Source organism: Salmo salar, chromosome 15, assembly GCF_965601325.2.
Source record: "Salmo salar chromosome 15, fSalSal1, whole genome shotgun sequence".
Taxonomy (NCBI): domain Eukaryota; kingdom Metazoa; phylum Chordata; class Actinopteri; order Salmoniformes; family Salmonidae; genus Salmo; species Salmo salar.
Genome location: NC_138305.1, coordinates 35,107,877 through 35,130,302, shown reverse-complemented (window position 1 = coordinate 35,130,302; position 22,426 = coordinate 35,107,877). Strand labels below are relative to the sequence as shown.

Here is a 22,426-nt window from a genome sequence, read left to right as displayed (position 1 = left end):
GGTTTGAAACATTATTTTCCTCAACACAGCAGCAGCTCCTTTGCAAATGAAGATATCGAGAAAGAATGTGAAACCAAACAAAGGAATGTATAAATAAGAGCAATAACCTGAAAGGTGGTAGGCTATATAGAGCAATACATCTACAACACACCAAGAAGGCTTTGACATAACATTCCCAATATTATTACATTCACAACATTTTCTAGTCAGTTAATAAAATATCATTAGTGACCTTGCAGTTTTCGACAATGGCAAATTCAACCTGTACAGTAATTTAGTAGCCTAGTAAACCCAGCATCTCAAAGCGCCACACGTCACCGTTAGTAGGCGGGGAGAAGATGATTTGACGGACAGCGGGGAGGAAGCCACCCGAGTCAGTGCTGTGTTTTTCTGGTCCACTAAAATGGCTGTTGTCGAGGATGGGGAATAGCCTGTGAGCACTACACGCATATAAGGCGAGGATTGAGAAGACTACACCGAAGTGTGGAACATTTATATTCGTTTTATTAAAAGGTATGTCACTGTGAATTGCCGTTTCTCACGTATAAGCATCGAAATGTGTCCTCCATTGATAGATGACGTTTGATTGACAGCTCGAGTACATCTGAATGTTATTGTCTGACTGCTTGCTAACGTTAGCAACTGCAGTCGTCTAGCAAATGTCATATTCGCTTTTAAACAGATGTTATCAACTAATTGTGATCATTGCCATTTATTCAAAATACTGCAATCAATAATGGTCGTAGTCAGGCACGGAAATATTATTTTTCTTTCAGAAGATGTGATATCTCGTGCGATCTAACGTTAAGCGAGCTGACAGTCTATGGTTTAGTTAACATTCGATATGGCAAGCCAAATAAATAGCTGCTAGCTAATATCTAAATTTTGTTGGAAATTGAAATGAGCTAGCAACCTTATTATTCCTTTGCTAGCTACTGTAACGGTACCAAGGTTGTCCGCTTGTTAGGTTGTAGCTCGATAGTGTGCAGCCCACAATTCTGGGCGTTCCTACATGTGGGCGTTCCTTTATGTGCAGGAACGCCTACCCTCGAGCACCTCATTGGTTCCTGCATGAACTCCGTCGTTAACAGAACTGCAGGAAAACCGTGCCTGACAGGCGGGGGCGAAGGACACTGTTTCAGTATGATATGTTGGATAAAGGAATAAAGACAGACACCAATGTCAAGTTCAATAGCCTTGTTCATGCATTGTACAAATCCCTACACGCGGATTCCGGGGAACAGTCCGGCTAGTCGATTACCTATCAACTAGACTCCGTAATAGACACTGTCTACCTGTGTACAGCTAGCTAGCTACTGTTGTCACCCCTTTCCTTTCTTCTGTGGGGTTTATTGGCGGCTGGCATCCAACGTTATTGCGCATTAATGCCACTTACTGTACTGGAGTGCCCATGCCTCCCCCCAGTCCTAGCTTAAAAATGGACCAATAGAAGTACACTATATATACAAAAGTAAATATTCGGCTATTTCAGCCACACACATTGCTGACAGGTGTATAAAATCGAGCACACAGCCATGCAATCTCCATAGACAAACATCAGCATTAGAATAGCCTTACTGAAGAGCTCAGGGACTTTCAACATGGCACTGTCGTAGGATACCAACTTTCCAACAAGTCAGTTCGTCAAATGTCTGCCCAGCTAGAGCTGCCCCAGTCAACTGTAAGTGCTGTTATTGTGAAGTGGAAACGTCTAGGAGCAACAACGGCTCAGCCTCGAAGTGGTAGGCTACACAAGCTCACAGAACGGGACCGTCGAGTGCTGCTCTCGGTTGCAAAACTTACTACCGAATTCCAAACTGCCTCTGGAAGCCACGATAACTTTTCGTCTGGAGCTTCATGAAATGGGTTTCCATGGCCGTGCAGCCGTACACCAGCACAAGCGTTGGCTGGTGTGGTGTAAAGCTCGCTGCCATTGGACTCTGGAGCAGTGGAAACGTGTTCTTTGGAGTGATGAATCACGCTTATAACGTTAATATTTCCCTTCACTGGAACTAAGGGGCCTAGCCCAAACAGTGAATCACAGCCCCAGACCATTATTCCTCCTCCACCAAACTTTACAGTTGACACTACGCATTGGGGAAGGTAGCGTTCTCCTGGATCCACCAAAAACCCAGATTTGTCTGTCAGACTGCGAGATGGTCCGACATTCTAGACAATTCTGTGCTTCCAACTTTGTGGCAACAGTTTGGGGAAGGCTCTTTCCTGTTTCAGCATGACAATGCCCCCGTGCACAAAGCAAGGTCCATACAGAAATGGTTTGTCGAGATCAGTGTGGAAGAACTTGACTGGCCTGCTCCCGAGTGGCGCAGCGGTCTAAGGCACTGCATCTCAATGCTAGAGGCGTCACTACATACCCTGGCTCGATCCCGGGCTGTATCACAACCGGCCGTGATCAGGAGTCCCATTGAGCAGCGCACAAATGGCCTAGCGTCGTCCGGGTTAGGGGAGGGTTTGGCCGGGGTAGGCCGTCATTGTAAAATAAGAATGTGTTCTTAACTGAATTGCCTAGTTAAATAAATAAAAAAACAGAGCCCTGACCTCAACCCCATCGAACACCTTTGGGAGGAATAGGAATGCTGATTGCGATCCAGGCCTAATCACCCAACATCAGTGCCCAACCTCACTAATGCCCTTTTGGCTGAATGGAAGCAAGTCCCCGCAGCAATGTTCCAACATCTAGTGGAAAGCCTTCCCAGAAGAGTGGAGGCTGTTATAGCAACAAAAGGGGGACCAACTCCATATTAATGCCCATGATTTTGGGATGAGATGTTCAATGAGCAGGGGTCCACATACTTTTGGCCATGTATTATATAAAGAGGGGTTCCTGCAGATTCAGGAATGCCCACATACAGGAACGCCCTGAATTGCGTGCCGCAATTACAACCTTCTCTTGTAGGTAGCTAGTAGCAGGCAATGATTGGTAGCAGCCCCTATTGGTTGAACAAGTCATTTGTTTCTACATCCTGATGGTGATGACTGATGATGATGATGATGATGATGATGGTGTAGCCGAATCTAATGCATCGTATCAAATCAACAAGCGGTGTCATTGCACACAGTGAATATGCATAAACTATGCATCATTTTGATGTAAACCCCACATTTAAAAACCTTGCATTATTATTTGAGCTAGCCGATTAAACTCAACTCCAAGATTTACAATGGAGTTGAGAGCTGACCAGTGTGCGCGGACTGGAGTTGTGACATCACATATAATGAAGTAAAAAAACAACAACAAAAAAAATGATTTCAGCACCCAAAGAATAGCCCGCAGTTACACACTACATTGTTCTGTGTAACTGATTTCAGCACCCAAAGAATAGCCCGCAGTTACACACTACATTGTTCTGTGTAACTGATTTCAGCACCCAAAGAATAGCCCGCAGTTACACACTACATTGTTCTGTGTAACTGATTTCAGCACCCAAAGAATAGCCCGCAGTTACACACTACATTGTTCTGTGTAACTGATTTCAGCACCCAAAGAATAGCCCGCAGTTACACACTACATTGTTCTGTGTAACTGTGGGCTGTTCTTTGGGTGCTGAAATAAAAACTCTCCAGTCCGCTCACACTAGTTTCCGCTCAACAACATTGTAAATCGTGGAGTTGAGTTTAGTCAGCAACAACCAAGCTTGCACAGATGTAATGTATGTATGTTTATTTTTCAGTACTTTTGCTTTGATACAGAGAAGCACAACACATAAATAGATGTAGCCCAGTCTGAACAGACGGCAGAGACAATGCAGAAGTTCCAGATTTTGACCTATAGCGTAGTCTGCTTATCCCTTTCATATTCACTGCATACCACAGATACTGTACTATAGCTGTTCCATCTAGGCCTATATTTGTTGCATACCACAGATAGAAGGGAAGGTCAGGTTCCAACCCTCATACTAGGCCTACATCATATTAATGAAGTTACTAACTGCTGATGTAATAAGGGCTTTATAAAATACTTTTGATATAAGTCGCTAGGTCAGTGGTGCTGCTGGCCTATATTGAGCCTGTTTTTCTCCACTGTTCCCTGTCCTCTGAGCATGTGCCAGAGAGGCTGGGTGGTACCTCATCCTCATGCATAATTCAATATCAGCAGCCTCAGCCAGGGGGAATAGCCTAGTCAATAGGGCTGGCCAGGACCAGTGTATGTGGAGGCATAAATTACAGAGTGAAGAGACAGCAGGCAAAACAACCCACAGAGAGAACAGTATTATTCCCATAGGTAAGATTGCTCGGTTGTGTCAATGTAATAATTGCGCCGTGTCCTGTCTGTATGCGACAGCCGACAGATTAATGGCATTGGCAGCAGTGCAGCACACGGCGATGTGGTTTGATGTTTAGCTGCCTTGCCTCCACTTTCTATTCTTTGTGGCTGCTTTCAGCTGTTGTGTTACTGTTGCTGCAATAGGTAGTGACGTGTGGTGGAATACTGGAGGGCTTGTGCTGCTCCCTGCTCTGTGGGGATGGAAGGAATGCTTTTAACTGGCTGTCAGCCCGCCAGCAGGACCAGGCTACTTAATCTAGTCATTCTTTTCATGTCACACAGAAGGGGTTTGTTTTTGTGGCTTGACTGACCGACGCCCACACCCATGTTAAGGTCATATGCTTGGCTGCCTGACTGAATTGTAAGCTTATATTGTCTGCGCTTGTATTGTGTTGGATAGGAATGTAGTTACTGTACTAAAACTGTCCAGTTTTCTGGAGAAACACATTATGGATGATGATTAATAAACTTGAGTTAATGGTTACAGGCAGACATCACTTAGCTACCTAGTCTATAAATCTGTCTCAAAGAGCCTGTGTGAATAGTTGTAAATATGTGATTATTAACTGGGTGGTTCGAGCCCTGAATGCTGATTGGCTGACAGCCGTGGTATATCAGACCGTATACCACGGGTATGACAAAACATTTATTTTTACTGGTCTAATTATGTTGGTAACCAGTTTATAATAGCAATAAGGCACCTTGGGGGTTTGTGGTATATGGCCTATATCCAGGCACTCCGTGTTGCGTCGTACATAATTACAGCCCTTAGCCGTGGTATATTGGCCATATACCACACCCCCTCGTGCCTTATTGCTTAATTCTTTGCAATACATTTTTTATTGTATTTTTATGCCATTGGTGTTTACCTATGAATTTATAGTATGACCTAGGCTAAAATATAATTTTTAACTATGCCATAAACATATGGATAATTACAATGCAATAGCACTTTATATAACCTAGCGCCAATAACAGCAAAGCACATGCTTTGAGAAGACTAAAAAAACAAATTAGACTAGCTGCCATTTTGTGTGCCTGTAAAATAGGAAGAAGACTGTGTGTGCACAAGCATTGCCAAGAAGAGGCTATTCTCTGAGTGAGAAAATAAATACGGTATATGTCAGACGATGATAGCAGCCAGGAGGACTTTAATAAACCAAGCAAATATCTCTTTCAACTCTTGCTGCTGTGGCTGCCTGCCTGGGTGACAATCCTGTCACCAAAGCAGTGAGTGAGTGGCCCATTGAAATCTGGCGCTGGCTTAATTCTCTGAGTCTGATGTTCTTTAAATGTCAGGAGATAGCTAGGCCTAGGCCCAGGCCCCCTGTGCTGCAGGAGCCAGATAGCACTGGAGAGAGTCGACCGACACGCACACAGTAGTCGACCCACTTGCTGGTTGCCAGGGTCAGATAACTAGGCTATGTCCTCTGTTCTAGCTCTTTCTCACACATTCACTGTTTCACACTGCTTTTTAATCAAACTCCAAATATAGCATAACCTAGCCTTTCATTTATAAAAGTTAGCCTATAACTAGTGAGGGAAAAGCATGTTTTTTGCTGTTATATAAAGTGTTTATTACACTGTTGTTAGCATCCCATGCCTTCCCACCAATGTTATCCCACCCTAACATCCCTTCTGTCCTGTATCTCTCCCACAGAACTAGAATGAGTAGAACGGAATCCCCAATCAAGTCAGTGATGCCATAATGTATGGTTTGGCAGCCATTTTGTGTGTACCCATGCCATAGGTAAAGTGTTAGTAAAGCGTTCTATTTCTATGATCTCTCCCCATGCAGGTGCTGTGGTGGTGAGGGGAAGTAGCTGCAGCCATGGACACCACCACCTCCATCAAGATGACCACTCTGGCCATCCAGAACCTCTTCAGCTACGTGGAGGAGGAGAACCTGGCAGCGCTCAAGGCCCACCTGGACAAGTTCAAGGAGGTGGACGGCAGGAGTGACGTGAGTATCCTCATACTATCTAATAGGCCTACAGGTATACTACTCTAGCTATAGTTATTATATATAGGCTGCGTCCCAAATGGCACCCTATCCCCTATATAGTGTGCTACTATTGACCAGTGCCCAATGGGCCCTGTTCAAAAGTAGTGCCCTATATACGGAATAGGGTGCCATTTGGGGACACAGTCTAATAAAGGTAAAATATAGCCTAGAGAAGTGTCTGTTGAAGATAAATGGGAAGATTGGGTCTATTATTGTACAAAGTAATATCGTTCATTGTGTTTCTAGTATGTCTTTCAAAATGCATGCCTTTTTCCCCCTCCGTAACAGAATGGTCAGACACCCCTGATGCTGGCTTCGGAGCAGGGCAGTATTGAGATTGTACAGGAGCTCATCAGGAGAGGAGCCAATGTTAACCTGGATGATGTGGTAAGATAGATGGATCATAAACCCTCTCCGTCTTTGTTCCTGTTAATTTCAAGGCCTAGCCTATTATGAAGACATTGACTTCATTATAACAATCATCGTGAACGTGCCAATCATTGTGAACTCTGCCTGATGGCTCCATGGTAACGGTAGTCACCGTTGTTTCCATGGTGACCGGTGTGATGTGCTATTCTCTCTCCCTCAGGACTGCTGGTCTGCTCTGATCTGTGCTGCTAAGGAAGGCCATGTAGAGGTGGTGAAGGAGCTGTTAGAAAGCAGTGCTTACATAGAGCACAGAGACATGGTGAGATACCTGTTTGATTGGCAACAACCCCTAAGTAATAGCAGTGTTTTGGTGGTTTAATTAGCTACGGTACCAGTCATTCCAGGGTTTTTCTTTATTTTTACTATTTTATACATTGTAGAATAGTAGTGAAGATATCAAAACTATGAAATAACACATATGGAATCATGTAGTAAACAAAAGTGTTAAACAAATAAAAATATATGTTATGCTTGAGATTCTTCAAAGTAGCCACCCTTTGCCTTGATGACAGCTTTGCCCACTCTTAGCATTCTCTCAACCAGCTTCATGAGGTAGTCACCTGGAATGCATTTCAATTAACAGGTGTGCCTTGTTAAAAGTTAATTTGTGGAATTTCTTTCCTTCTTAAAGCGTTTGAGCCAATCAATTGTGTTGTGACAAGGTAGGGGTGGTATACAGAAGATAGCCCTACTTGGTAAAAGACCAAGTCCATATTATGGCAAGAACAGCTCAAATAAGGAAAGAGAAACGACAGTCCATGAAGGTCATGAAGGTCAGTCAATCCGGAAAATTTCAAGCGCTTTGAAAGTTTCTTCAAGTGCAGTTGTAAAAAACATCAAGCGCTATAATGAAACTGGCTCTCATAAAAAACATCAAGCGCTATAATGAAACTGGCTCTCATGAGGACTGCCACAGGAAAGGAAGAACCAGAGTTAACTCTGCTGCAGAGGATAAGTTCATTAGAGTTTATTGCACCTCAGATTGCAGCCCAAATAAATGCTTTACAGAGTTCAAGTAACAGACACATCTCAACATCAACTGTTCAGAGGAGACTGCGTGAATCAGGCCTTCATGGTCGAATTGCTGCAAAGAAACCACTACTAAAGGACAACAATAAGAAGAAGAGACTTGCTGGGGCCAAGAAACATGAGCAATGGACATTAGACCGGTGGAAATCTGTCCTTTGGTCTGATGAGTCCAAATTTGAGATTATTGGTTCAAACCGTTGTGTCTTTGTGAGACGCAGAGTAGGTGAACGGATGATCTCTGCATATGTGGTTCCCACCATGAAGCATGGAGGAAGAGGTGTGGGGGTGCTTTGCTGGTGACACTGTCTGTGATTTATTTAGAATTCCAGCATGGCTACTACAGCATTCTGCAGCGATACGCCATCCCATCTGGTTTGTGCTTAGTGGGACTATCATTTGTTTTTCAACAGGACAATGGCCCAAAACACACCTCCAGGCTTTGTAAGGCCTATTTGACCAAGAAGGAGAGTGTTGGAGTGCTGCATCAGATGACCTGGCCTCCACAATTACCTGACCTCAACCCAATTGAGATGGTTTGGGGCGAGTTGGACTGCAGAGTGAAGGAAAAGCAGCCAACAAGTGCTCAGCATATGTGGGAACTCCTTCAAGACTGTTGGAAAAGCATTCCAGGTGATTACCTCATGAAGCTTCCGCCTTCCCTGTAGCTCAGTTGGTAGAGCATGGTGTTTGCAACACCAGGGTTGTGGGTTCGATTCCCACGGGGGGCCAGCACAGAAAAAAATAAATATATGGAATGTGTGCATTCACCACTGTAAGTCGCTCTGGATAAGAGCGTCTGCTAAATGAAAAAAAATATAAAATAATACTAAAAGAAGCTGGTTGAGAGAATGCCAAGAGTGCAAGCTGTCATCAAGGCAAAGGGTCGCTACTTTGAAGAATCTCAAGTATAAATTATATTTTGATTTGTTTAACACTTTTTTGGTTACTACATGATTCCATGTGTTATTTCATAGTTTTGATGTATTCACTATTATACTACAATGTAGAAAATAGTAAAAATAAAGAAAAACCCTTGAATGAGTAGGTGTATCAAATTTTAACTGGTAATGTATATTATACTGTACAGTCCTATCTCAGCAGCGCTTACATAGAGCACAGGGACATGCTGAGACACTCAGTCAGTTCAACTGGCCACAATCAGTAATAAGCTATAATGTTTTGGTGATTGTATCAACTTGATTTGTATGCTTGTCCCAGTCCACTTCAGTTAGTGTTTTCAATAAAAACACAGAACTATTCAATGTACAGGCTATGCTTGTAATTTTTTTGCATGCAAAGCCATGAAGGTACTGTAATGTGTGCAGGATTGTGTTTGTGTACAGTAATTGATGTTGTTCTGCAGGGAGGCTGGACGGCCCTCATGTGGGCTGCCTATAAAGGCCGCGTGGAGGTAACCGAGGTTCTCCTTGAGAACGGAGCCAACCCCAACACTACTGGGCAGGTAATGGCAGTCAATCAAATACCTATTCATGACGTATTCCTCACATGGGTAATGGCGTTCCTATACCTGTCATTCATAAACCCTCATGGCTAAGGAGATGCAGTACGTCACAACCCCATCTATCCAGCCATTGACTAAGTACCTCTGACTTTCTGTCTTCATCATCAGCAATACAGTGTGTACCCCATCATCTGGGCAGCAGGCAGAGGTCATGCTGAGATCGTCCAGGTCTTGCTGGAGAACGGAGCCAAGGTCAACTGCTCTGACAAGGTGAGACAACTGATTGGGACGCATGGCTGGGAAATACCAACCTTTGGGTACCTGGTGGCCCACTGGGTTAGTGGTGTCCCAGTTTGGCCAGAAATAGGGACCTGTGCCAGTATGGATAACCTTGTGTGTGTCTTTTTCTCTCAGTATGGTACCACCCCTCTGATCTGGGCAGCCAGGAAGGGCAATTTTGACTGTGTGATGCATCTGCTGGAGAATGGAGCCGATGTCGACCAGGAGGGGGCGGTATGTCTCTACACCACAGAAATACAATATCTTGTAATGAACAGATATTCTAATGAACAGATATGTTAATGAAAATTATTGTTCTGCAGTCTACACCTCTCACTCTGATATCACCTGTCTAAAGTCATAGAGAAAGGCTCTGTACATCTTCCTCCAATCTTCTCCCTCCCCCTTGTAGAACTCGATGACAGCTCTGATCGTGGCAGTGAAGGGAGGTTTCCCTGAGGTGGTGAAGGAGCTTCTGAAGAGGAACCCTAACGTCAACATGACAGACAAGGACGGGAACACAGCCCTGATGATCGCTGCTAAGGAGGGCTATACTGAGATAGTACAGGACCTGCTGGATGCTGGCACCTACGTCAACATACCAGACAGGGTGGGCAAGGGAGCGCACACAGATTGTGGATTATAAGTGCTGTATTGAGATGTGGATGTAGTGTAAGCTGTGTGCTGACCTGTGTGTGTGTGTGTGTGTGTGTGTGTGTGTGTGTGTGTGTGTGTGTGTGTGTGTGTGTGTGTGTGTGTGTGTGTGTGTGTGTGTTGTACAGAGTGGAGACACGGTGCTTATCGGAGCAGTGAGAGGAGGACATGTGGAGATAGTGAGGGCTCTGCTGCACAAATATGCCGACATAGACATCAGAGGACAGGTAGGGAGTCTGACACCTGACTACTTATATATAATATGTGTGTATGTATGCCATTTAGCAGATGCTTTTATCCAAAGTGATTTACAGTGCACACATTTAATTGAACCCACTCTCCTGGCATTGCAAGCATCATGCTCTACCAGCTGAGCTACAGAGACCCATACCGTGTGTCCAAATGGCACTCTACTGCGTGTATAGTGCACTACTTTTGACCAGGGCCCATAGGGCTCTGATGAAAATGAGTGCACTATTTAGGGGATAGGGACACAGATGTTCAATACAACATTATTGATGACAGTAAATACAATCCACCTCACCTTCTGCAGGACAACAAGACAGCCCTGTACTGGGCTGTGGAGAAAGGCAACGCCACCATGGTGAGAGATATCCTCCAGTGCAACCCCGACACAGAGACCTGCACCAAGGTGAGAGAAAACACCTTACAGTAAATCTAACCATATCTCAACTATCACCAGACGCACACACATATTCTATTTAAACGGCTTTCTCACCTGTTTTTATGTGTCCTGGTGTCAGGATTTAGAGAGCCCTCTGATCAAAGCTACTAAGATGAGGAACATTGACATAGTGGAGCTTCTGCTGGACAAAGGAGCCAAGGTGTCTGCTGTGGACAAGGTACACCTCTTTTACATCTATACCCATATAAAGCATTTTATAAACTGGGTGGTTCGAGCCCTGAATGCTGATTGGCTGACATACTGTGCTGGCTTGGGTATTTTCTATCTACATTGTCCTTTCCAGCACGGATCCAGAAACTATGGTGGAAGCGTAACCAGGCCAGTCTAGTACAGCTCGGCTTGGTTACTTAACATTATAAACTGAGTGGTTTGAGCCCTGAATGCTGATTGGCTGACAGCTGTTGTATATCATAGGTATGACAAAACAATTATTTTCACTGCTCTAATTACGTTGTTAGCCAGTTTATAATAGCAATAAGGCACCTTGGGGGTTTGTGATATATGGACAATATACACTCCACGTTGCGTCATGCATAAGAACAGCCCTTACCCATGGTATATTGGCCATATACCACACCTCCTCGGCCTTATTGCTTAAATATTTTCACGGAGTGTACAAAACATGCTCTTTCCATTACATAGTTTTCACCTGGTCAGTCTATGATCCCTAATTGATGTCAATCAGTGTAGATGAAGGGAAGGAGCCAGGTTAAAGAAGGATTTTTAAGCCTTGAGATAATTGAGACAAGGATTGTATATGTTTTTCATTTAGAGGGTGACAGATTTAAGTGCCTTTGAACGGGGTATGGTGATAGGTGCCAGGTGCACCGGTTTGAGTTTGTCAAGAACTGCAACACTGCTGAGTTTTTCATACTCAACAGTTTCCAGTGTGTATCAAGAATGGTTCACGGGCCTCCCGAGTGGCGTATTGCATGCAGTGCTAGAGGCGTTACTACGGTCCCGGGTTCATATGCCGGGCTGTGCCACAACCGGCTGTGGTCGGGAGTCCCATAGGACAACGCACAATTGACCCAGCGTTGTCCGGTTTAGGGGAGGGTTTGGCCGGTTGGGCTTTATTTGGCTTATCGCGCTCTAGTGACTCCTTGTGGCGGGCCGGGTGCCTGCGGGCTGACCCCGGATTCCAGTTGAACGGTGTTTCCTCCGACACATTGGTGCAGCTGGCTTCCGGGTTAAGCTGGCGGGTGTTAAGGAGTACGGTTAGGCGGGCCATGTTTCAGAGGACGCATGACTCCACCTTCGCCTCTCTCGAGCCCGTTGGGGAGTTGCAGCGATGAGCCAAGATTGAAAAAAGGGGTAAAATACATTGTTTCACTGCTAGTGATGAAAATGTTTGTCAATTTTGTTGCCGACTAACCAACGCCTATTAACTGGTTAACAAATGGTTAAATTAATTCCAAACAGTGAAATGAAGTGACCAACAGAAAATACTATGCATGGTAGGAACTGACATTTTAAGAGCTTAAAAAACATGTGACAATAGCAAGCCTATCCTCTCATATTACTGTAATGAATCCGAGAATGCAGGACACCACTACTCTAAAAGACACACCTGATGCCCTTACCTGACAGAGATGAGAAACATGAGAGAAAGGCCCTACACCTTGGCCAGAGCGTCCGGTGTACACTCTAAATTTACGAACGGACAATCTGATAACGCTCTGAATTTACAAACACCCAGAGAACACTCTGCGCGCTCTCTGGCACTCCAGATTGAATTTACAAACACACCCGAAGTCTTAAAATGTCTAGCTAGTAATTTGTTATGCTAATAAGCTAGCGGGAGGTTGCATAGCAACATTATCAACTTCCGGTAGACAGGTGAAGCGCTAGTACGCTCAACTGGAAGGATAATGTTCGTTTACAGTATACTTAAATGAACTAATAGTATGTAGTAAATTCTCATTAAGTATGTATTATACAGTATGTGTATTCGAACACAGCTTTTAGAAATATCACATCTACATAAATATTCAGACCCTTTACTCAGTACTTTGTTGAAGCACCTTTGGCAGCCTCAAGTCTTCTTGGGTATGACGCTACAAGCTTGGCACACCTGTATTTGGGAAGTTTCTCCCAATTTTATATGCAGATCCTCTCAAGCTCTGTCAGGTTGGATGGGGAGCGTCGCTGCACAGCTATTTTCAGGTCTTTCCAGAGATGTTCGATATTTTTCAAGTCCGGGCTGAGCCATTCCTGCGTTGTCTTGGCTGTGTGCTTAGGGTCGTTGTCCTGTTGGAAGGTGAACCTTCGTCTGAGGTCCTGAGCGCTCTGGAGCAGGTTTTTATCAAGGATCGCTCTGTACTTTGCTCCGTTCATCTTTCCCTCGATCCTGACTAGTCTCCCAGTCCCTGCCGCTGAAAAACATCCCCACAGCATGATGCTGCCACCACCACCAAGCTTCAACGTAGGAATGGTGCCAGGTTTCCTCCAGATGTGATGCTTGGCATTCAGGCCAAAGAGTTCAATCTTAGTTTCATCAGACCAGAGAATCTTGTTTCTCATGGTTGGAGAATCCTTTAGGTGCCTTTTGGCATACTCCAAGCGAGCTATCATGTGTCTTTTACTCCGGAGCGGCTTCTGTCTGGCCACTCTACCATAAAGGCCTGATTGGTGGAGTGCTGCAGAGATGGTTGTCCTTCTGGAAGGTTCTCACATCTCCACAGAGGAACTCTGGACCTCTGTCAGAGGGACCATCGGGTTCTTGGTCACCTCCCTGACCAAGGCCCTTCTCCCCCGATTGCTCAGTTTGGCTGGGTGGCCAGCTCTAGGAAGAGTCTTGGTGGTTCCAAACTTCTTCCATTTAAGAATGATGGAGGCCACTGTGTTCTTGAGGACCTTTAATGCTGCAGACATTTTTTGGCACCTTCCCTAGATCTGTGCTTCGACACTCCTGTCTCAGAAGGCTACGGACAATTCCTTTGGTCTCATGGCTTGGTTTTTGCTCTAACATGCACTGTCAACTGTGGGACCTTGTATAGACAGGTGTGTGCCTTTCCAAATCATGTCCAATCAATTGAATTTACCACAGGTGGACTCCAAACAAGTTGTAGAAACATCTCAAGAATGATCAATGGAAACAGGATGCACCTGAGCTCAATTTGGAGTTTCATAGCATTTACATTTACATTTAAGTCATTTAGCAGACGCTCTTATCCAGAGCGACTTACAAATTGGTGCATTCACCTTATAATATCCAGTGGAACAACCACTTTACAATAGTGCATCTAAATCTTTTAAGGGGGGGGTTAGAAGGATTACTTTATCCTATCCCAGGTATTCCTTGAAGAGGTGGGGTTTCAGGTGTCTCCGGAAGGTGGTGATTGACTCCGCTGTCCTGGCGTCGTGAGGGAGCTTGTTCCACCATTGGGGTGCCAGAGCAGCGAACAGTTTTGACTGGGCTGAGCGGGAACTGTGCTTCCTCAGAGGTAGGGAGGCGAGCAGGCCAGAGGTGGATGAACGGAGTGCCCTTGTTTGGGTGTAGGGCCTGATCAGAGCCTGAAGGTACGGAGGTGCCGTTCCCCTCACAGCTCCGTAGGCAAGCACCATGGTCTTGTAGCGGATGCGAGCTTCGACTGGAAGCCAGTGGAGAGAGCGGAGGAGCGGGGTGACGTGAGAGAACTTGGGAAGGTTGAACACCAGACGGGCTGCGGCGTTCTGGATGAGTTGTAGGGGTTTAATGGCACAGGCAGGGAGCCCAGCCAACAGCGAGTTGCAATAATCCAGACGGGAGATGACAAGTGCCTGGATTAGGACCTGCGCCGCTTCCTGTGTGAGGCAGGGTCGTACTCTGCGAATGTTGTAGAGCATGAACCTACAGGATCGGGTCACCGCCTTGATGTTGGTGGAGAACGACAGGGTGTTGACCAGGGTCACGCCAAGGCTCTTAGCACTCTGGGAGGAGGACACAAGGGAGTTGTCAACCGTGATGGCGAGATCATGGAACGGGCAGTCCTTCCCCGGGAGGAAGAGCAGCTCCGTCTTGCCGAGGTTCAGCTTGAGCTGGTGATCCGTCATCCACACTGATATGTCTGCCAGACATGCAGAGATGCGATTCGCCACCTGGTTGTCAGAAGGGGGAAAGGAGAAGATTAATTGTGTGTCATCTGCATAGCAATGATATGAGAGACCATGTGAGGATATGACAGAGCCAAGTGACTTGGTGTATAGCGAGAATAGGAGTGGGCCAAGAACAGAGCCCTGGGGGACACCAGTGGTGAGAGCACGTGGTGCGGAGACAGATTCTCGCCACGCCACCTGGTAGGAGCGACCTGTCAGGTAGGACGCAATCCAAGCGTGGGCGGCGCCGGAGATGCCCAGCTCGGAGAGGGTGGAGAGGAGGATCTGATGGTTCACGGTATCAAAGGCAGCAGATAGGTCTAGAAGGATGAGAGCAGAGGAGAGAGAGTTAGCTTTAGCAGTGCGGAGAGCCTCCGTGACACAGAGAAGAGCAGTCTCAGTTGAATGCCCAGTCTTGAAACCTGACTGATTAGGATCAAGAAGGTCATTCTGAGAGAGAGATAGCAAGAGAGCTGGCCAAGGACGGCGTGTTCAAGAGTTTTGGAGAGAAAGGAAAGAAGGGATACTGGTCTGTAGTTGTTGACATCGGAGGGATCGAGTGTAGGTTTTTTCAGAAGGGGTGCAACTCTCGCTCTCTTGAAGACGGAAGGGACGTAGCCAGCGGTCAAGGATGAGTTGATGAGCAAGGTGAGGTAGGGGAGAAGGTCTCCGGAAATGGTCTGGAGAAGAGAGGAGGGGATAGGGTCAAGTGGGCAGGTTGTTGGGCGGCCGGCCGTCACAAGACGCGAGATTTCATCTGGAGAGAGAGGGGAGAAAGAGGTCAAAGCACAGGGTAGGGCAGTGTGAGCAGGACCAGCAGTGTCGTTTGACTTAGCAAACGAGGATCGGATGTCGTCAACCTTCTTTTCAAAATGGTTGACGAAGTCATCCGCAGAGAGGGAGGAGGGGGGGGGGAGGGGGAGGAGGATTCAGGAGGGAGGAGAAGGTAGCAAAGAGCTTCCTAGGGTTAGAGGCAGATGCTTGGAGTTTAGAGTGGTAGAAAGTGGCTTTAGCAGCAGAGACAGAAGAGGAAAATGTAGAGAGGAGGGAGTGAAAGGATGCCAGGTCCGCAGGGAGGCGAGTTTTCCTCCATTTCCGCTCGGCTGCCCGGAGCCCTGTTCTGTGAGCTCGCAGTGAGTCGTCGAGCCACGGAGCAGGAGGGGAGGACCGAGCCGGCCTGGAGGATAGGGGACAGAGGAAATCAAAGGATGCAGAGAGGGAGGAGAGGAGGGTTGAGGAGGCAGAATCAGGAGATAGTGCAGTGCAGAGGGTCTAAATAGCAAAGGGTCTAAATACTAAATACTTTCTAAAAACCTGTTTTTGCTTTATCATTGTGGGGTATTGTGTGTAGATTAATGAGGATTTATTTATTTAATACATTTTAGAATAAGGCTGTAACGTAACAAAATGTGGAAAAAGGGAAGGGGTCTGAGTACTTTCCGAATGCACGAATGCATACAAGGGTGAAAGTAGATTTAATTTCTTACTGGTGCGGGACACCCAAGTGCACGCACACATTTTTTTAAATAGGCCAATTATAAAAATGACAGGGTGGCCAGCTCTGCCGACACTGACAAACAGATCAATAAAAACAATGTTGTCTGATCCATATAATCGGCCTACGAAAAGGGGACACACATACAATATGACGTCCATCAAACCCGGAGGAGGAAATGATTGTCCAAAAACAAACGAAGTAGCAATGACCCAATGATAAAGACGGTGAATATGCACACTCACCAGGGATATGGCCGATGTTCTCCGCTAGTGCCAATTAAGTTAAGAATATTGATAACTAAAAGACAGATTGGATTATTTTCATTGTTATCAATAGCGATTTGCTTTCCAAACAGTTTTTCTGCGATTCATATTTTTTAATATTGAGATATGCCTGGCTGGGTCTCTCTGCTTTTCCCCGACAGTCGCAACTCAACAATCATATATTTGGTATTTGCAGCGCGCTGCCCAAATTGCGGGCTATGCGGTTTGAAACTATCCACTTGTCTTTTTCTTTTTTTCTTTTTTTTTTAGCTAATGATCCTCTGTGGCCAAATCATGCTTTCTGGTGTAGTAGCCTATTTTAAATGATTGTATTTATTTCTGTATAGACAGGATTAGGCTAATTAGGCTGTATAGTTTTGGCAATTTAATTCAATTTACTTTAGGGAAATTTTAGCTTCCTCTAGCTTCATGGACACGCCTCCTATGCCTTTTAATGTGACATGAACACAACTAGTCATGATGTTTTCATCTGATTGTCAAACAGTCACTTCAAACCTCTACGGGATCGGTCCCCCCGCAGGAAAGTTGAGCTAACGTAGGCTAATGTGATTAGCATGAGGTTGTAAGTAACAAACATTTTTGCCAGGACATTGCACTGCTGCCAAAATCTAAATTGCGCCTGTTTTTTTTTTTTTTTGTATTATCTTTTACCAGATCTAATGTTTATATTCTCCTACATTAATTTCACATTTCCACAAACTTTGTGGAATTGTTTCCTTTCAAATGGTATCAAGAATATGCATATCATTGCTTCAGGTCCTGAGCTACATGTAGTTAGATTTGGGTATGTCATTTTAGGCGAAAATTGAAAAACCGATCCTTAAGAAGTTCAAAGGCGCTCCTGTCGGCTACCAGATCACATTCGTTCACTCACAAAATAATTTAAGCATCCAAACCCCAACAGTGCACTGTGCATCCGCAATTTGTTGAATGGAAAGAGACATCAGTTACAAAACACCTGCATGTATTGTAATGTCATTCTGTGATTGTCATTAGGCCTACACTTGTAGCCTGAATTGATGCATCCATGGTTATCCATGCGCGCCTCGGTCTCGGCCACTCATGTCCGCCATGTCCGCCTTGTCCGCGTGTGTCTCGCCACTCATCTCCGTTTGACAAAACGTGAGTGTTCTCCTCAAACCACAGCGCAATTTGGAACGTATACCACCTGGTTTCCAGTCAATTTGCAAATGTTTCATGCGGCTGACATGCAGTAATGTTAAATAATGGTGTTATAGCTTATAGTTCTTTGGGCATGTTGTATTAATTGTGATATGCTCATGTTTTACCGGCACGGCGTACCCCCACTATTTATTTTTGCCAGGACGCCGTATCGGACCGTACCACCTTACTTTCACCCCTGTATATATCTAAACTCAGCAAAAAAAGAAACGTCCCTTTTTCAGGACCCTTTCTTTCAAAGATAATTTGTAAAAATCCAAGTAACTTCACAAATCTTGATTGTAAAGGGTTTAAACACTGTTTCCCATGCTTGTTCAATGAACCATAAACAATTAATGAACATGCATCTGTGGAACGGTAGTTAAGACACTAACAGCTTACAGACGGTAGGCAATTAAGGTCAAAGTTATGAAAACTTAGGACACTAAAGAGGCCTTTCTACTGACTCTGAAAAACACCAAAAGAAAGATGCCCAGGGTGCCTGCTCATCTGCGTGAACGTGCCTTAGGTATGCTGCAAAGAGGCATGAGGACTGCAGATGTGGCCAGGGCAATAAATGGCAATGTGAGACGGCTAAGACAGCGCTACAGGGAGACAGGATGGATCATCCTCGCAGTGGCAGACCACGTGTAACAACACCTGCACAGGATCGGTACAGCCGAACATCACACCTGCGGGACAGGTACAGGATGGCAACAACAACTGCCCGAGTTACACCAGGAACGCACAATCACTTCATCAGTGCTCAGACTGTCCGCAATAGGCTGAGAGAGGCTGGACTAAGGGCTTGTAGGCCTTTTGTAAAGCAGGTCCTCACCAGACATCACCGGCAACAACGTTGCCTATGGGCACAAACCCACCGTCGCTGGACCAGACAGGACTGGCAAAAAGTGCTCTTCACTGACGATTGCGGTTTTGTCTCACCAGGGGTGATGGTCGGATTCGCGTTTATTGTCGAAGGAATGAGCGTTACACCGAGGCCTGTACTCTGGAGCGGAATCGATTTGGAGGTGGAGGGTCCGTCATGGTCTGGGGCGGTATGTCACAGCATCATCGGACTGTGCCTGCAATGACAACAGGCTATCTCAACGCTGTACGTTACATGGAAGACATCCTCCTCCCTCATGTGGTATCCTTCCTGCAGGCTCATCCTGACATGACCCTCCAGCATGACAATGCCACCAGCCATACTGCTCGTTCTGTGTGTGATTTCCTGCGAGACAGGAATGTCAGTGTTCTGCCATGGCCAGTGAAGAGCCCAGATCTCAATCCCGTTGAGCACGTCTGGGACCTGTTGGATCGGAGGTGAGGGCTAGGCCCATTCCCCACCAGTAATGTCCGGGAACTTGCAGGTGCCTTGGTGGAAGAGTGGGGTAACATCTCACAGCAAGAACTGGCAAATCTGGTGCAGTCCATGAGGAGGAGATGCACTGCAGTACTTAATGCAGCTGGTGGCCACACCAGATACTGACTGTTACTTTTGATTTTGACCCCCCCTTTGTTCAGGAACACATTATTCCATTTCTGTTGTCACATGTCTGTTGAACTTGTTTAGTTTATGTCTCAGTTGTTGAATCTTGTTATGTTCATACAAATATTTATACATGTTAAGTTTGCTGAAAATAAACGCAGTTGACAGTGAGAGGACGTTTCTTTTTTTGCTGAGTTTATATATACTGTATATACATTGTACGTGGCATATACAGTCAGGATCCATAATTATTGGCACCATTTGATGAAGATGAGCAAAAAACTGTATAAAAGAAATAATACAAATACTGATCTATATTGCATGCTAATTTTTGTTGTTGAAATTATTATTTTATACTAATACAATTGCTTAACTAATAATCTCAAAAAGAGAGGGGTAAAAATTATTGGCACCCCTGGTTTCAATACTGATACTGAGCATTTTTCTAAAATGTTTTATGAGATTGGGTAACACATTGGGAGGGATCTTAGACCATTGCTCTATACAGCTTCTTTCCAGAGCTCTATTTTCATGTCATTAGACATAGCACCGGTTCCAATCCAAGTGCCAATGCCGTTTACCAAACTCCAGGTGGTGCTATGGTCAGGTGACATGAAAACACATCTCTTCTTTGGCCACTTGGACAGAAGCATATGCAGAAAAGTATCTTATATCTACAGTAAAATATGGTGGTGGATCTTTGATGTTATTCAGCTATTTTGCTTCCACTGGTCCTGGGGCCCTTGTTAAGGTCAATGGCATCATGAACTTTACCAAGTACCAGGATATTTTTGTCAAAAAACCTGCCAGCCTCTGCCAGGAGGCTGACACTTGGCCACAAGTGGATCTTCCAGCAAGACAATAACCCTAAGCACTAATCAAAATCCACAAAGAAATGGTTAATTGACCACAAAATCTACATTTTTCAATGGCCATCTCAGCTGCTGGACTTGAACCCCGTTGAAAACCTCTTGTTTGAATTAAAGAGGGTAGTCCATAAGAGCAGACAAAGTATATCAAGGATTTGGAAAGATTCTGAGCCTTCTGAGGAATGGTCCCAACGTTTTAGCCAATCTCATGAAACATTTGAGAAAAAGGCTCAGTGTCGTTATCCTCGCAAGGGGAGGGTGCTAGAGTATTGAAAACAGGGGTCCCCTATCTTTTTTAGATTTATTTGTATTAATTATTAAACAGAATCTCTCTGAGCAATTGTATTAGTTTAAAATAGTCAAATGTTTCAATTTTTTGGAGAACATAATATACTATATTATTTATTTTATAGTCTTTTTTGCTCATCTTTATCAAGGGATCCAATAATACGTAATCTGTTAAAGGCAGAAGAGTCAGTAGGTATACAATCTGATACAGGAAAAAGAAACGGAGAGCCACACACTCTAGGAACTCAGATGCAATAATTTAATAACCTAATAACCAACGTTTCGACAGACAAGCTGTCTTCATCAGGGTATAATGACACACACTGAGGGTCACTAGTTTATATAGTGTCAAAGGACACACACAGGTGTCTGTAATCATGTCCGGGTGTGGCCTGATATCATTGGTTAATTCTCAGATATAAAAATAACATACCAAAAACATGAATGTATAGCATACGATCATAGATACAATTTGGCTACATAGGCAATTACAATGAATAGCAAAATCACAAGAATGGCTTCAGATCAAAGGCTATGTTGATACCGAAGGGAGCAATGCTTTTTAAATTAAAGATACCATCCGTCTCTCTCTAGAGAGGTGACACTCCCCTCCACATCGCCATCCGTGGGCGGAGCCGCAGACTGGCGGAGCTCCTCCTGCGTAACCCTAAAGATGGCCGCCTGCTCTACAGGCCCAACAAGGCCGGCGAGACCCCCTACAACATCGACTGCAGCCACCAGAAGAGCATCCTCACCCAGATCTTTGGAGCCCGTAAGTTTCCCTACTCTCCGGCAGCTCAGTCACTTTCGCCAGTTAAAGGAAAATTCCACCCAAAAACAATATTTTTGGTATTTGTTTCTTTAGTCTATTGTTGAAACTTTCAAAATACAGAAATCATCCCTGTATAATGCCTTTTTCAAGGTATATAAAACTTGATTGCTGACAAGCAAAACATTTTGGGACTATGCCAACAATGGACTAATGAAACAAATACCAAAATATTGTTTTTGGGTGGTTTTCCTTTAATAGTCTCACTGCTATAACCTTTGTGTTTGACGATAGGGTGTACAAAATCTAAATAAATTTACAAAGAAAATTGGTACACACAAATTATACACTGTATGTACTCCCATCTAGAACTGTGTTGACTAACCTCATCCTATCTTTCTATGTGTCCCTCTCAGGACACCTGTCCCCTACGGAGTCTGACGGAGACATGCTGGGTTATGACCTGTACAGCAGTGCCCTGGCTGACATTCTCAGTGAGCCCACCATGCAGCCACCCATCTGTGTGGGCCTGTACGCCCAGTGGGGCAGCGGCAAGTCTTTCCTGCTCAAGAAACTGGAGGGTAAGGAACTAGGCAGTCCACTTGTCAAGGCTCCACTCACTTCTATACAAGAGTCTGAGCTTTTATTATACTGCTCAAATAGAACAAAAATGATATGTTAAAAATATGTTATACATGTTAATAATAAGATAGCTGTTAAGGCCAGGCACCACACCCTAATAGAGTAAATGTTTTTGTTGGAGAACAAAACGTTTTCTCCAACACAATTACCAGACTAGATACAGTTGTATGTGTATGTAAACGTATGACCCACTGGAATTGTGATACAGTGAATTATATGTGCAGTTGAAGTTGGAAGTTTACATACACGTTTGAGTCATTAAAACTTGAGTCATTAAAACTTGTTTTTCAACTACTCCACAAATGTATTGTTAACAAACTATAGTTTTGGCAAGTCGGTTAGGACATCTACTTTGTGCATGACACAAGTAATTTTTCCAACAATTGTTTACAGACAGATTATTTCACTTATAATTCACTGTATCACAATTCCAGTGGGTCAGAAGTTTACATACACTAAGTTGACTGTGCCTTTAAACAGCTTGGAAAATTCCATAA

General features: G+C 44.6%; 1 protein-coding gene across 6 annotated transcripts in view; it reads left to right on the top strand.

The window, feature by feature from the left end:
• Positions 1 to 316: 316 nt before the first annotated feature.
• The window catches only part of LOC106571256 (kinase D-interacting substrate of 220 kDa B), a 57,074-nt gene continuing 34,964 nt past the window's right edge, over positions 317 to 22,426 (top strand). For 4 of the 6 annotated variants that reach the window (XM_082961690.1, XM_082961693.1, XM_082961691.1 and 1 more), the window contains exons 1-13: positions 317 to 513; positions 6,084 to 6,248; positions 6,579 to 6,677; positions 6,880 to 6,978; positions 9,112 to 9,210; positions 9,379 to 9,480; positions 9,625 to 9,723; positions 9,902 to 10,099; positions 10,272 to 10,370; positions 10,697 to 10,795; positions 10,908 to 11,006; positions 21,113 to 21,290; positions 21,704 to 21,868. In XM_082961690.1, coding sequence (XP_082817816.1) covers positions 6,117 to 6,248; positions 6,579 to 6,677; positions 6,880 to 6,978; positions 9,112 to 9,210; positions 9,379 to 9,480; positions 9,625 to 9,723; positions 9,902 to 10,099; positions 10,272 to 10,370; positions 10,697 to 10,795; positions 10,908 to 11,006; positions 21,113 to 21,290; positions 21,704 to 21,868 — 1,468 coding nt within the window. In that variant the 5' untranslated portion in view covers positions 317 to 513; positions 6,084 to 6,116. Of the gene's footprint in view, positions 514 to 4,118; positions 4,244 to 6,083; positions 6,249 to 6,578; positions 6,678 to 6,879; positions 6,979 to 9,111; positions 9,211 to 9,378; positions 9,481 to 9,624; positions 9,724 to 9,901; positions 10,100 to 10,271; positions 10,371 to 10,696; positions 10,796 to 10,907; positions 11,007 to 21,112; positions 21,291 to 21,703; positions 21,869 to 22,426 lie in introns of those variants that run through there. The other 2 variants (XM_082961694.1, XM_082961689.1) reach the window with 2 other exon arrangements.